General features: G+C 42.3%; 1 protein-coding gene across 1 annotated transcript in view; it reads right to left on the bottom strand.

Moving 5' to 3' along the window:
- The window catches only part of LOC109878796 (solute carrier family 15 member 4), a 45,571-nt gene that overhangs the window by 4,249 nt on the left and 28,111 nt on the right, over positions 1–13,211 (bottom strand). The window contains exon 8 of the mRNA XM_020470999.2: positions 9,612–9,770. Within this exon, the coding sequence (XP_020326588.1) occupies positions 9,612–9,770 (159 nt within the window). The remainder of the gene's footprint in view (positions 1–9,611; positions 9,771–13,211) is intronic.

Below are 13,211 nucleotides of genomic sequence, written 5' to 3'. Positions count from 1 at the left end.
CTCTTTCCAGATAAATGAAAGGAGATCTGTCTGAAGTGGCTTGTGCATGAGAAGAAACAGCTCTGTCAAAGTGCAGAGGGAAGCTGCTTTCGTCCGGTCTTATTTACTTATGAGATGTTCAACGCAGTTTGACCACACTTCAATGATCATATGGAGGGTATTATTGAGGATCTGGGATTTAAGCTTGAGAAATAACAGAACAGTCTGGACCCTCAGCTGTAAGGCGAGGCAGGGAGTCTCAACACTATTATTAAAGGACTGTTTCCTCAGAGGAACACACACAATAAAAAGCTAAAATCACAATGATGCTCACTTCCTTGTTTGACCTTCACTCTGGCTTAGTGGGATTGAAATAGAAGCTGTGTGTGTGTGTGTGTGTGTGTGTGTGTGTGTGTGTGTGTGTGTGTGTGTGTGTGTGTGTGTGTGTGTGTGTGTGTGTGTGTGTATGTATGTATGTATGTATGTATGTATGTATTGGAGACACTGGCACAGCATGTCATAGAAAATTTGACTATTTTCAGTACAAACTGACTGGTCAGCAACCCTATGCAAACCATACCACCATCTTGTATCTGTAGTAGTATAGAATTCAAATTGTCTAAGACAATATTACCCTTCGGTCTTAATAAGATAAATTGGCATCCTTCTTTGTCAGTTAAATATCACCAGGCTCCAGTTTCAGCAGTGGATCATTACTAAGAAGCCTCTTCCCGAGGTTTATATTTGCACCCAGCTATTGCAGTCTTTACTTCTGAATGTTGGCACTGCTAATTAGTTGTCCCTATTCAAACAAACACTGGAGGGGATTTCTAAACAAAATCTGTTTTTTCCCCCGTTATAGTTTGACATGAAGGGAAAAGCCGACAGCTGCAGTAAATCCTCCATTTTGAAACTTAAAAACGGAACATTGTCTGACAATTTTGTTGGCATTAGAGAAGCTTTCCACCCCTGGCAGTCTGGTTTACTGGCCTTGCTGTACAGCCAGAAGCACTTCTAATGCAAATCACAGCTATTCATTTGACGGCTGTTCCAAACCTCTGCCAATAACTGCACATTTTCAGTTTTCCGCTCTCCACCTCAGACGACTCTCAGACAGTCCTAGTAAAATTCTTGCATGAGAAATTTCTCTTGGCTAAGAAGCTATTTGTTTCTTTTTGACCATCTTTACTGAAAACAAATCACAGTAAGGTACTTAATTGTTATGCAGAAATGATTTGATAGAGATAAAAACGGCTGCATTGGACCTTAAACCATGTAGTTAGAAATGACATCCGATTGAACAGCACTGCCCATCTATGTGAATGTAATTTCACTCATTGAAAACATTTCATCTAACATTCAAAAGGACAGGAAATTTCTCTCCTGATTAGACTGGCGACAGTCATTTTGTGATTCTACAATAGGTAAAGCTCCACCAGTGTATCAGTGTAGAAATAGCATGGAGGAGCCAAACACTAAATCTTTTTCCATCTCAGGCCTTGTTCGTTGATGCTCCCCACCTCACTCAAGCTTGGACATGTTTAAAATGTAAGTATAGATTCTGACGTAATGTTGAATAATTCATAGGGAATAAAACAGTGCGCACAGAAGGCTAGCACAGGGGGTATGGGTATACTGGCAGAGAGTCTACTGCTTGTATTTCAAAATCGATAGCTGACACAGCGCTCAGAGTTTTTTTTTAACCCCCTTTTCGTGGTATCCAATTGTTGTAGTAGCTACTATCTTGTCTCAACGCTACAGCTCCCGTACGGGCTCGGGAGAGACGAAGGTTGAAAGTCATGCGTCCTCCGATACACAACCCAACCAGCCGTACTGCTATTTAAACACAGCGCGCATCCAACCCGGAAGCCAGCCGCACCAATGTGTCAGAGGGTACACCGTGCAACCATGGTTAGCGCTCACTGCGCCCGGCCCGCCACAGGAGTCGCTGGTGCGCGATGAGACATGGACATCCCTACCGACCAAGCCCTCCCTAACCCGGACGACGCTAGGCCAATTGTGCGTCACCCCACGGACCACCCGGTCGCGGCCGGTTACGACAGAGCCTGGGCGCGAACCCAGGGACTGATGGCACAGCTGGCGCTGCAGTACAGCGCCCTTAACCACTGCGCCACCCGGAAGGCGTAGTGGTTGATGGCTTTAACGTCTCTAGGGTATGTGGGAGCGTCCCACCTGGCCAAAACCAAGTGAGATTGCGGAGCGCAAAATTTAAATACAGAAATACTCATTATAATAATTCAGAAAAGATAATCTTTAAACCTATGTAAAATAGTTAACTTGTGAATCCAACCACAGTGTCAGATTTCAAAAATGCTTTACGGCGAAAGCATACCTTACGATTATTTGCGAAACATAGCCCAGCAGACAAATCATTACAAACAGTAACCAGCCAAGTAGAAGAGTTACACAAGTCAGAAATTAGAGATAAAATTAATCACTTACCTTTGATGATCTTCATATGGTTGCACTCAGAAGACATTCATTTATTCAATAAAATGTTCCTTTTGTTCGATAAAGTCGCTCTTTATATCCAAAAACCAAGTTTTGTTTGCGCGTTTTCTTCAGTAATCCACAGGCTCAAACGCAGTCACAACAAGCAGACAAAAAAATCCAAATTGTATCCGTAAAGTTCATAGAAACATGTCAAACGATGTTTATATTCAACCCTCAGGTTGTTTTTAGCCTAAATAATCAATAATATTTAAACAGGACAATAACGACGTTAAAAGGTAAACAAGAAAGGCACTCTCTCGGTCGTGCGCATGAAAAACCTCTGACACGGCAGGGTCCACTCATTGACTGCTCTTACTCCCTCATTTTTCAGAATACAAGCCTGAAACAATTTCTAAAGACTGTTGACATCTACTGGAAGGCATAGGAACTGCAATTTGAGTCCTAAGTCAATGGATACTGTAATGGCATTGAATAGAAAACTACAACAACAAAAATAAATCCTACTTCCTGAATGGATTTCTCTCAGGTTTTTGCCTGCCAAATCAGTTCTGTTATACTCACAGACATTATTTTAACAGTTTTGGGAACTTTAGAGTGTTTTCTATTAAAATTATATGCATATCCTATCTTCTGGGCCTGGGTAGAAGGCAGTTTAATTTGGGCACGCTTTTCATCCAAAATTCCAAATGCTGCCCCCTACCCTAGAGAGGTTAATTAAGGGGACTGGGAGAGCAGAGGCCAAGGCAGAACTGCAGCTGAATAAATACATGTTGAGGGGATAGAACACCCCATTCATTGACCTTAACTTAAGGATCGGCGTTCCGTCAATGGGACAATTGTAAATCATTCAGCGCGTTGTCAACATCGCAGATTTTAGAGAAACAACACGTCGGTACATATAAGTGTCTTATATCGGCTGAAAGCTTAAGTTCTTGTTAGTATAACTGCACTGTCCAATTTACAGTAGCTATTACTGAGAAAAAATGCCATGCTATTGTTTGAGAGCTCCTAACAAACCACTTCAACACAATAGGTTTGAAAATTCACCTCTGAAGGTTAAATGTGTACTTACATTCTGAAATCTTGCTTTGATTTACCATCCAAAGGGTCCTAGAGATAACATGACGTGTCGTTTTGTTAGATAAAATCCTTTTTCATATCCTAAAAAAAGGTTCATATAGCACACACGATCGATTTTGTATTACCACTCGTTCAATTTGCAAAGAAAGGAATCTGTCCCTAAACCCTGTTTGAACGAGTCAAATCACGTTCCTTCCTATCTATTCCTCAGAGATCCTAGGTGACAAGACTTCACTAGGGGTGTAGTACATCCTGTAGGACACCATATTTGGTCAGAGAGCGCCGCCTTCATGGCACGTCATCACTTGAACTGCTGTATCGTTGTCAAATCAGGGTCAAACAAAGCTAGCTAGATAGCCAATGAGCTGGGCTTTACGGGAGTATCCGGAGTTCATGTATATGTGGTAAAATGTAGGTGCTAACCTTGTACGACAGCATACCTTTTAATTTTGGACAAAAAATTTAAGGATATTCAGAGTTATGAAGTTATGAAAACTGGTTGTTTTGCAAATGTTTAACATATAATATGGCTACTAATACTTGGAAAGTCGAAGTGTACAGATTTGACGATATTCTTGAAGAAAAATGGAATATGAATGTGAATGTCTCCTTCACGATTTGCCCAAATGTCTCTGGGGACTTCACACTAAAAATATTGTCGGTCAGTCATTCTTCAAGTTATCCATCTGAAACTTTGCACATACACTGCTGCCATCTTGTTGACACTATCAGAATTATTTCTCTCTCATTTCAAAGATGGTGTTAGAAAAATACTAGTTGTTTTTTTCTTTGTATTTTCTTCTACCAGACCTAGTGTGTTATATTCTCCTACATTCAATTCACATTTCCACAAACGTCAAAGTGTTTCCTTTCAAATGGTACCAAGAAAATGCATATCCTTGCAGCTGAATAAATCCATATTGAGGTGAAAGAGCACCCTATTCATTGACCTTAATTGTGTAGTATTTTATAGATTCAATAAACATCACTGGAGAATAAGTTATATAACTGGCTCCAGGGGAATATCAGGGGACGACTGATTAGCGAAAAACATGTTTATGGGGTGTGTTTGAAAAATTGCGCAAGGTTTACATTTTTTGTAATTGTACTTACCGAATTTAATTTCATTAGTCTGCCTTCCCCCCAGAGCCCACTTTCAAAAGTGTGGTAATTACGGCAGCAAAAAAAAAAAACACGTATAAACCATTAACGAACCACATTAATATTTTACAAGTATTTAAAACAGCCAAATGCTGAGTAGGGGAGGGAAAAGTGCAACTCAATCGATATGTAGGAGGAACGCAGCGCTACCCAGAGTTGGGACGCTGAAGGGAACTTCCGTGTCCGTTTGCCTCCGAATATGATTCTAGCCACCACGATGAGTTCATTATTAATAATAATAATAATAATAATAATAATAATAATAACAACAATACAGACCCCTGAGATAGTCATCAGTCATAGCTGAAGGGTCTTTTTTACAGTGTGTGTGGCAATAACCATGCCACTGTATGGCTGGGCTGTTGTACTGTATTTGAGCAAGTCATGTTGTGCAGAGATGGATCACGTCAATATCAATTTAAGGTTTTTGAAATTGATCAATACATTTAAGCTCTCAATGCAAATGTTCCAACAGTTTCACACTTCAAGGCATTTAATATCATTTTCTGGTACAAAATTTATTTAGTGAAGGGAATCAATGCAGGTTATGTTTTCAACTGTGCCTGAACATATTCTGTTGAAAAACTTCTGGATTGACTAGACGAAAAGGATTCAGTAGAGCAATCATGAGTATCGGTATTTGTAAATACGTTGATAATTGTATCTATCAATACCATTATTAGCTTATCTATAGAGAAATCACTATGCAGAACTTTGACACCATTAAAGGAAATAACAGGCTTCTGCTGTTAGATTCATTGTTAAATTTTAAGTTATTGGGAGTTGATCAGATGGCATTTACAGCATAAAAAAAAACTCCCAATTTTTTCCTTTCATAGGGAGACATTTTGCTGTAGTATTTACATGTACAGTACATGTACAGTTGAATTCGGAAGTTTACATACACTTAGGTTGGAGTCATTTAAACTCGTTTTTCAACCACTACACAAATTATAGTTTTGGCAAGTCGGTTAGGACATCTACTTTGCACATGACAAGTAATTTTTCCAACAATTGTTTACAGACAGATTATTTCACTTATAATTCACTGTCAATTGGATGGTGTACCTGTGGAAGTATTTCAAGGCCTACCTTCACACTCATTGCCTCTTTGCCTGACATCATGGGAAAATCAAAAGAAATCAACCAAGACCTCAGAAAAAAATGTAGACCGCACAGAGCTGTGCATAGAAGACCGAGCTATCCCATGGGGAAGGGAGGAGGAGGAAGGGGTGGACCCCCACCCCGCCATACTGGCAACACTTAATGGGTTATTGCACTAATAATGGCGCCGACTAGGGAAACGTTGCCGTTATTCTGTTCTTAGTGCCAGTCTGCAGGTTCAAACTAAAACAACGTAACTAATAATGGCATCTTTATGCTTTCATTAATAAAATGATAAAAATACTCTTTCAAAATGCCAATGTTTATTTAGTCATGGATCCAGAACAAATTACTATAGGAATAAATATCACTGAATTACAGAAATATCCTCCAATCCTCTATGTAATTATTTTATTTTCATTAAAATCTCTGTTTGGGTATTAGTTAGACTAGAATTAGAAAATTAGGGTGTTTAAATTATGCTCATAGTGTAACCTTTATTTAACTAGGCAAGTCAGTTAAGAACAAAGTCTTATTTACAAGGACAGCCTACTCCTTCCTCCCTGTCGGGAAATGAACTCCGGTCTCTCTCGTGCCCGCAATCTATAGTAAAGCCATTATTAAAGGCTACCAAATCCTTCTCAAAGATTTCCTCTGGTGGTCAAACTAGCACTAACTAGCATTAATGGTACCAGTGGTTCACACTTAAATAACGTGCCATAGAATTCTGTGGCACCATACAAGCTGCGCTGCAGTACGCTGCAACTTTTAAAAGGAGGAACCACTGTACCTACCCGAATGCATAGTCCCAACTGTAAAAATGTGGTGGAGGTGGAATAATGGTTTGGGCTAGGCCCCTTAATTCCAGTGAAAGGAAATGTAAACGCTACAGCATACAATGACATTCTAGACAATTCTGTATTTCCAACCGTGTGGCAACAGTTGGGAAGGCCCTTTCCTGTTTCAGCATGACAATGCCCCTGATCACAAAAGCGAGGTCCATACAGAAATGGTTTGTCGAGATCAGTAGAGGAAGAACTTGACTGGCCTGCACAGAGCCCTGACCTCAACCCCATCAAACACCTTTGGGATGAATTGGAACGCCGACTGCGAGCCAGGCCTAATCCCCCAACATCAGTGCTCAACCTCACTAATGCTTGTGGCTGAATGGAAGCAAGTCCCCGCAGCAATGCTCCAACATCTAGTGGAAAGCCTTCCCAGAAGAGTGGAGGATGTTATAGCAGCAAAGGGGGGACCAACTCCATATTAATGCCCAGGATTTTGGAGTGAAATGTTTGACGAATAGTTGTCCACATACATAGTGTATCATATTATTAAGAATACCAGATACTGTAGCTGTAATCAAGAGTTCATGAAAGATGAATAGCTCTGAGCATTTCTCCTTTTCTGGAACCTTTGCTCCCCCATTAAAACACTGACATTTCACTAAGCGTCACCCAATGGTCCGTGAGCAGGATATGAGGGTCTCAACCCAAACTGTGAATGTCCAAAATCCCCAGACATCTGATCCTGGATCAGTCAGGACTTGAACGCGGTACAATAAAAATAAAAAGGCCATTTCCTGGTCTTGACTGCAGCTACATACTCAGAGCATCATGCATCTGTGTTCCTAAAAGTCAATGATGTATGAATAAATACATTGGGCAACAACTGAAAGGAGCACCCGTTTCAGCAGAATAAACCATCTGTAGGTGTACAAGCAAAGGCAGAAGGTTGACCTTTCATTGACTTTACCCGTGGGGTTAACTGAGCACATTGCAGTCTCCGTCAGAGGAGACAATGGCTGCCTTTTCTAGGACCACATAAAGGAATGTGATAATGACCAGTCATACAGTATGTGGCGTCACCAAGTCGAATACATAATACAAATACTAGTTACCAAAAGCATATGCTTTTACATTTGGACAGATTTTGTCTGTATCAATGTATCTAATGTTGCTTCTCTACCTGTGCATGTCTGCTGCTAGTTTGTGTGGATTAGAAGAGAGGAGGTGGTGTGGTGCGACAGAGGAGGAGGTGGTGTGGTGCGACAGAGGAGGTGGTGGTGTGGTGCGACAGAGGAGGAGGTGGTGTGGTGCGACAGAGGAGGAGGTGGTGTGGTGCGACAGAGGAGGAGGTGGTGTGGTGCGACAGAGGAGGTGGTGGTGTGGTGCGACAGAGGAGGTGGTGGTGTGGTGCGACAGAGAGGATGTGGTGGTGTGGTGCGACAGAGGATGTGGTGGTGTGGTGCGACAGAGAGGATGTGGTGTGGTGCGACAGAGAGGATGTGGTGTGGTGCGACAGAGAGGATGTGGTGTAGTGCGACAGAGGAGGAGGTGGTGTGGTGCGACAGAGGAGGAGGTGGTGTGGTGCGACAGAGGAGGTGGTGTGGTACGACAGAGGAGGAGGTGGTGTAGTGCGACAGAGAGGTGAGTAGTAGCCTCCAACATGCCATGGAGGTAGCTAGCTAGCTTGCCAGCTCTCTGGTGTGCCCAAGTGGCAGCTTTACTTAAGAGGAGTGGGCTGTGTAATGAGGCCCCCAGCTTGTGATTAATATTGGGTGTCTGTCCCCAAGCCTGCACCACTCTAAACAGGAGCTTGTTGAGCTGAGTAATCCCATGCTTCACTCCGCCTCCGCCTCACACATCCCTCAGCCATGTAAATGAGAGCGCTGAGTCACAGAAGTGTGATGGGGGGGGGGGGGGGTAGAGACCGGTAAAGCCCAGCAAAGTAAGTGGAAAAGACAACAGCACAACAAACTGATTTCTGACAGGCTTTGAGGCTAAAGCTTTGATCTGATCGACCGCCTTACGCTGTCCGGTCTCTCTTTAAATGACTTTTTCAAAAAGGAGAGAGAGCGAGAGAAAGAAAGCTCGCAGGCAAACTAGGGTCTCGTTTAACAATCAAATGATGCTTCCTAAACAAACAGCCCCTAGGGAAGGCGAGGGATGGATTTAGGAAGCCATGCCAAGCATCTCCAAGTGCTTACATCATCAAAAATACCTCCCAACCTGTCGGCACACTGTATTAATGAGCTATTAGGTGTTTATGGGTAAACAATTTACAGTGTGGTCTTATTTACCGCACACTCCCAGGAAGGTGCATTTGGGCCAGGAGGTTCCTCTAACCAGGGAACACATCCATTTGCTGCCAGCGCCATGCCATTTATTCTATCACTACGACAGAGTTACACAAACTTTTTGTTGTTAGTCTGACATCTCTATTTATGACGGAAAACACTGTTAAAACAAGGGAATTGAACCAGGTCATTTTTTCTTCTTCGGATCAACTAATTTACTAACTCCTTGAGTAGATTTTAAAATCAGGACGAGACATGAAAGTTCTTGTCCCCCAGGAAATGCATTTATGTTGACGTTGTGAGACTAAATCCTGCTGAAGTAATCCAAGTGCCAATACGGTGTTCTGCTATATGAGGACAACAGTAATTTGTCACACTGCTGATGTTCCTGTCAAATCAATTTTACAGTAACATCTATAAAAACGCAAGACATTGAGCATGAGAAGCATAATATCATAGTTTTCATCATCCCCGGAAAACTGTGTTCATAAAGATCAATGACCAGTGTGTTGATGGCAGTTCAGAGGCTGTTTAAGGCCCATTGCTCCGACAGGTTTCCCTAGAGTCCGTATACAGATCATTATGCAGGCTGAGTCGATACAATGCACCATCTTTCTCAATCACATTGCTTCTCTCTGAAGAGCCTGTCCACCTCCTCTAACGTGAGTAATGAACATTGTTTCATAAGAACCTGCTTTAAGAGCTTGTATTGGCTGTGGGTTTGAGCTCTTACCAAAATCCTTGTGGGAGGACATCCAGCCAATCCCCTTGAGGGAGACTATGGACAGTAGGCCGGAACCCACGAAGGAGCCAATCCCAGAGAAGAAGAAGAACAGCCCCATGATGGCACTCTGCATGGACCTGGGGGCAGCTAAGTAGGCAAACTCCAGACCTGGAAGAGGAGAGACACTTTACTCATCGAATAAACTATAAATACTAACAAGTCAACCCTCATGCAGTACATCTGGCCATACAGAGTAAACATTGACTGATGCTAACATTGATCCAAACACATTTCTAGACTCTGGGCAAACAACATCCATATCTGTACCCTGGCTGGGTGTGATGAACAGTTCAAAGTGTTTTTCGATGACTTTGGCAGAGGACAGCCCATTGGCCATGTGTGAATGTATTTGTAGTATAGTGGTCAGCAGCAGACTGTGTGTCACAGTGAGTATGACTCATTACCCATGGGTCCCACCTTGACACAGTAGCCAAGGGACAATCACTACAGAATCACCTCCAATGAATCACTGTAGAGCTCCAATTTAGAGATAAGATTTATATTAGAATAACAGGCCTTTCATCCATAACAACTTGACAAATATATATACATGAGATAGAGGCTTTGGCCCACTGCAGCATTGTTTGACTGCTAAATATCAGTGAAACGTAAAGCTATTTCTCCCCCCAACAGGCTACCAGTCTGAAGCACCTATTCAGCTGCTATTGTTTCTGGAAAAGTCCCTCAATATTTTGCGTCGTGAGACAGAGGGGATTGAGGGGGAGGGAGGGAGGGAGAGCAAGAGGGGGGGGATCAAATAGTTTTTCTTTTGCCATGAGAGTTGCCTGCCTGCTAGCTGACATTGATAATTTAATGTCGCATCAAACCTGTGATTTTTCAAATGAGGTCCTATGACTGCAGCTGTCAGGAGAGATTAGGGAGCCTCGGTTACCCAATGAGTCCCACTAACGTTGGCGCGTTTATCTACCATTGGATTAGTCTTTCTTCTTCATCCGTAGATATGAACCATTAGTCTGTGTGATTAACGGGGGCTGAGCTAGAGCTGTGTTTGAGACAAGGACGTCTGTAGAGTGCAAATTGTTAAAAGCCATCTATGAAAAGCTGAGACTCACAGGAACATGTAAGTGTAAAATGTTTTGACACAAGCCACACAAAAGTCGTTAAAAAGGTAAATGGTTCTTCCACAGACTATAGGAAATCACAGGACATAGTGTCTATAATACAATAATAAGCTCATAGTGGCTGTCAAAATCCAAATGCCACACATTTATCTCTGACTAGTTGGATATGAACTTCCCAGTGAGCAAAACATTTTTACTTACAGCATTTATATAAATTCATTTATCAGGGTTTTGCTTTGGCTGACCTTTATTTTGTTAGTACGACTAATGAACGCAAACGTTTGTGTCAAAATGGTTTTGTGTTCTACTTCTAGCTCTGGTTGCCCTGAAAATAAAAATGGTAAAATACTTCATTGTGAAGCTAAATAAGGGCTGGACATGCAAATAAATGAAAGTCAGATAAATGAGAAGTCGATCTTTGATGGAGTCTCAGAACATAAGGTTTTAAGAATGCCTTTTTACACCTTCCTCTGTGGGAAAAATGACCAAAAAATGCATGCGACACATGACTCCTTCTCACAGTTACCTGGCCTGGGACTAACATAGCTTGTTACGATACATGACTCCTCTCACAGTTACCTGGCCTGGGACTAACGTAGCTTGTTACGGTACATGACTCCTCTCACAGTTACCTGGCCTGGGACTAACGTAGCTTGTTACGATACATGACTCCTCTCACAGTTACCTGGACTGGGACTAACGTAGCTTGTTACGGTACATGACTCCTCTCACAGTTACCTGGACTGGGACTAACGTAGCTTGTTACGACACATGACTCCTCTCACAGTTACCTGGACTGGGACTAACGTAGCTTGTTACGACACATGACTCCTCTCACAGTTACCTGGACTGGGACTAACGTAGCTTGTTACAATACATGACTCCTCTCACAGTTACCTGGACTGGGACTAACGTAGCTTGTTACGATACATGACTCCTCTCACAGTTACCTGGACTGGGACTAACGTAGCTTGTTACGACACATGACTCCTCTCACAGTTACCTGGACTGGGACTAACGTAGCTTGTTACGATACATGACTCCTCTCACAGTTACCTGGACTGGGACTAACGTAGCTTGTTACGACACATGACTCCTCTCACAGTTACCTGGACTGGGACTAACGTAGCTTGTTACGATACATGACTCCTCTCACAGTTACCTGGCCTGGGACTAACGTAGCTTGTTACGACACAGAGGGAGGACTGAAACAAAATAAACGTTACTAATAGAAAGAATGTGAGGTGAAAACTTTATTACACTGTCAAACGCTCTGCCACAACATACCTGACCTTTCCATTTGTTTCCACCTGAAAACACTTCTTTATTTGTATCCTCTGGTAACCTTTTCACAGCAAATGAAAAAAGCTGTAATAGTCTACATATCATAGGGGGAATGCATGAGGTTTCTCGGACAATGCACAGCAGTACAATGGGATCTGTAGTGAAAAGTGGTATTTGCAGGACCATTTTCAATGAATCCCCTACTTGTCTATGTGGAGGTGGATACAATGAGTCGAGATGGAATAATAATGATGTCCGCTTCCCAACCATACGCAAAACAAAACAGCCTGACCTTCTTGCACCAAGAAGCGGAATTATTCAAAAGGGAAGCAGAAAGTTAAAATATTTTATTAAGCTTTCTCCCGAGGGCTGTGTTGCAGGGGTGATTTTTCATTCTTGGAAAATAACATTAGCCTTTAACATTTTCAAAAGAGCAATACATAATTAAAAATCCCAGAGGGGAACATTTTGCAAAGTTTTCGTATATTCTTAGTGCCTGAAAGCAGGAGAACTGCGGGTGGTGTATAAGCACAGAATTACCCTAGTCCCTCTGAGGCTGAAGGAATTGTAGTGGGGGAGGTGGGAACCTAGATGTATTAAAAGGATTTATTCAAACAGAATAAGACCAAGGGGAAACTGTTTTTCCAGACATATGTCACAATTCAGTCAACCAATTTTCCTTGAAGATATCCCCAGTGGGGGAAGTTTATTTTAGGGCTCCCCGCAGCTTTCTTCTGTCTGTATTTGAATTTCATGGGCATTCTGATATGGGAGTAAAGTGTGACTGCCAGTGGTTTTTTAATAGACACCTCAGGCAAACCAATGTGTACGCTGTTCCAAACATAACTTAATCATGTTCAATTGATTTCATCCGGTTAGTTCATTTTCTTTGTATCTGTGCAATGTCTTTGCATCCGCCCTCAGCCACACAACATCTACCTAGTGTCTTTTCCCCCCGGTTAGGACTAGTCCTAGTTGAAGTTGGAAGCAGTAATGCTTCCAAGGTCCATAAGGTGGCAGAGCTGCCATTGACACCAATCCCTCCACAACAACCAACATGGTTGGCCATTGTAATGGCATCTAGGGGATCCACAGAGCTTATGGCCATGACACAGTAGTCACAGCTACTTCTTTAGACTGAGTCAGTCTATGGGTGCCAGAAGAAAGTGGATGACTGGATGCC

This window comes from Oncorhynchus kisutch, linkage group LG3 (assembly GCF_002021735.2).
Source record: "Oncorhynchus kisutch isolate 150728-3 linkage group LG3, Okis_V2, whole genome shotgun sequence".
Taxonomy (NCBI): Eukaryota; Metazoa; Chordata; class Actinopteri; order Salmoniformes; family Salmonidae; genus Oncorhynchus; species Oncorhynchus kisutch.
The sequence above is the reverse complement of the archived record's forward strand: the minus strand, read 5'-3'. Positions and strand labels throughout refer to the sequence as shown.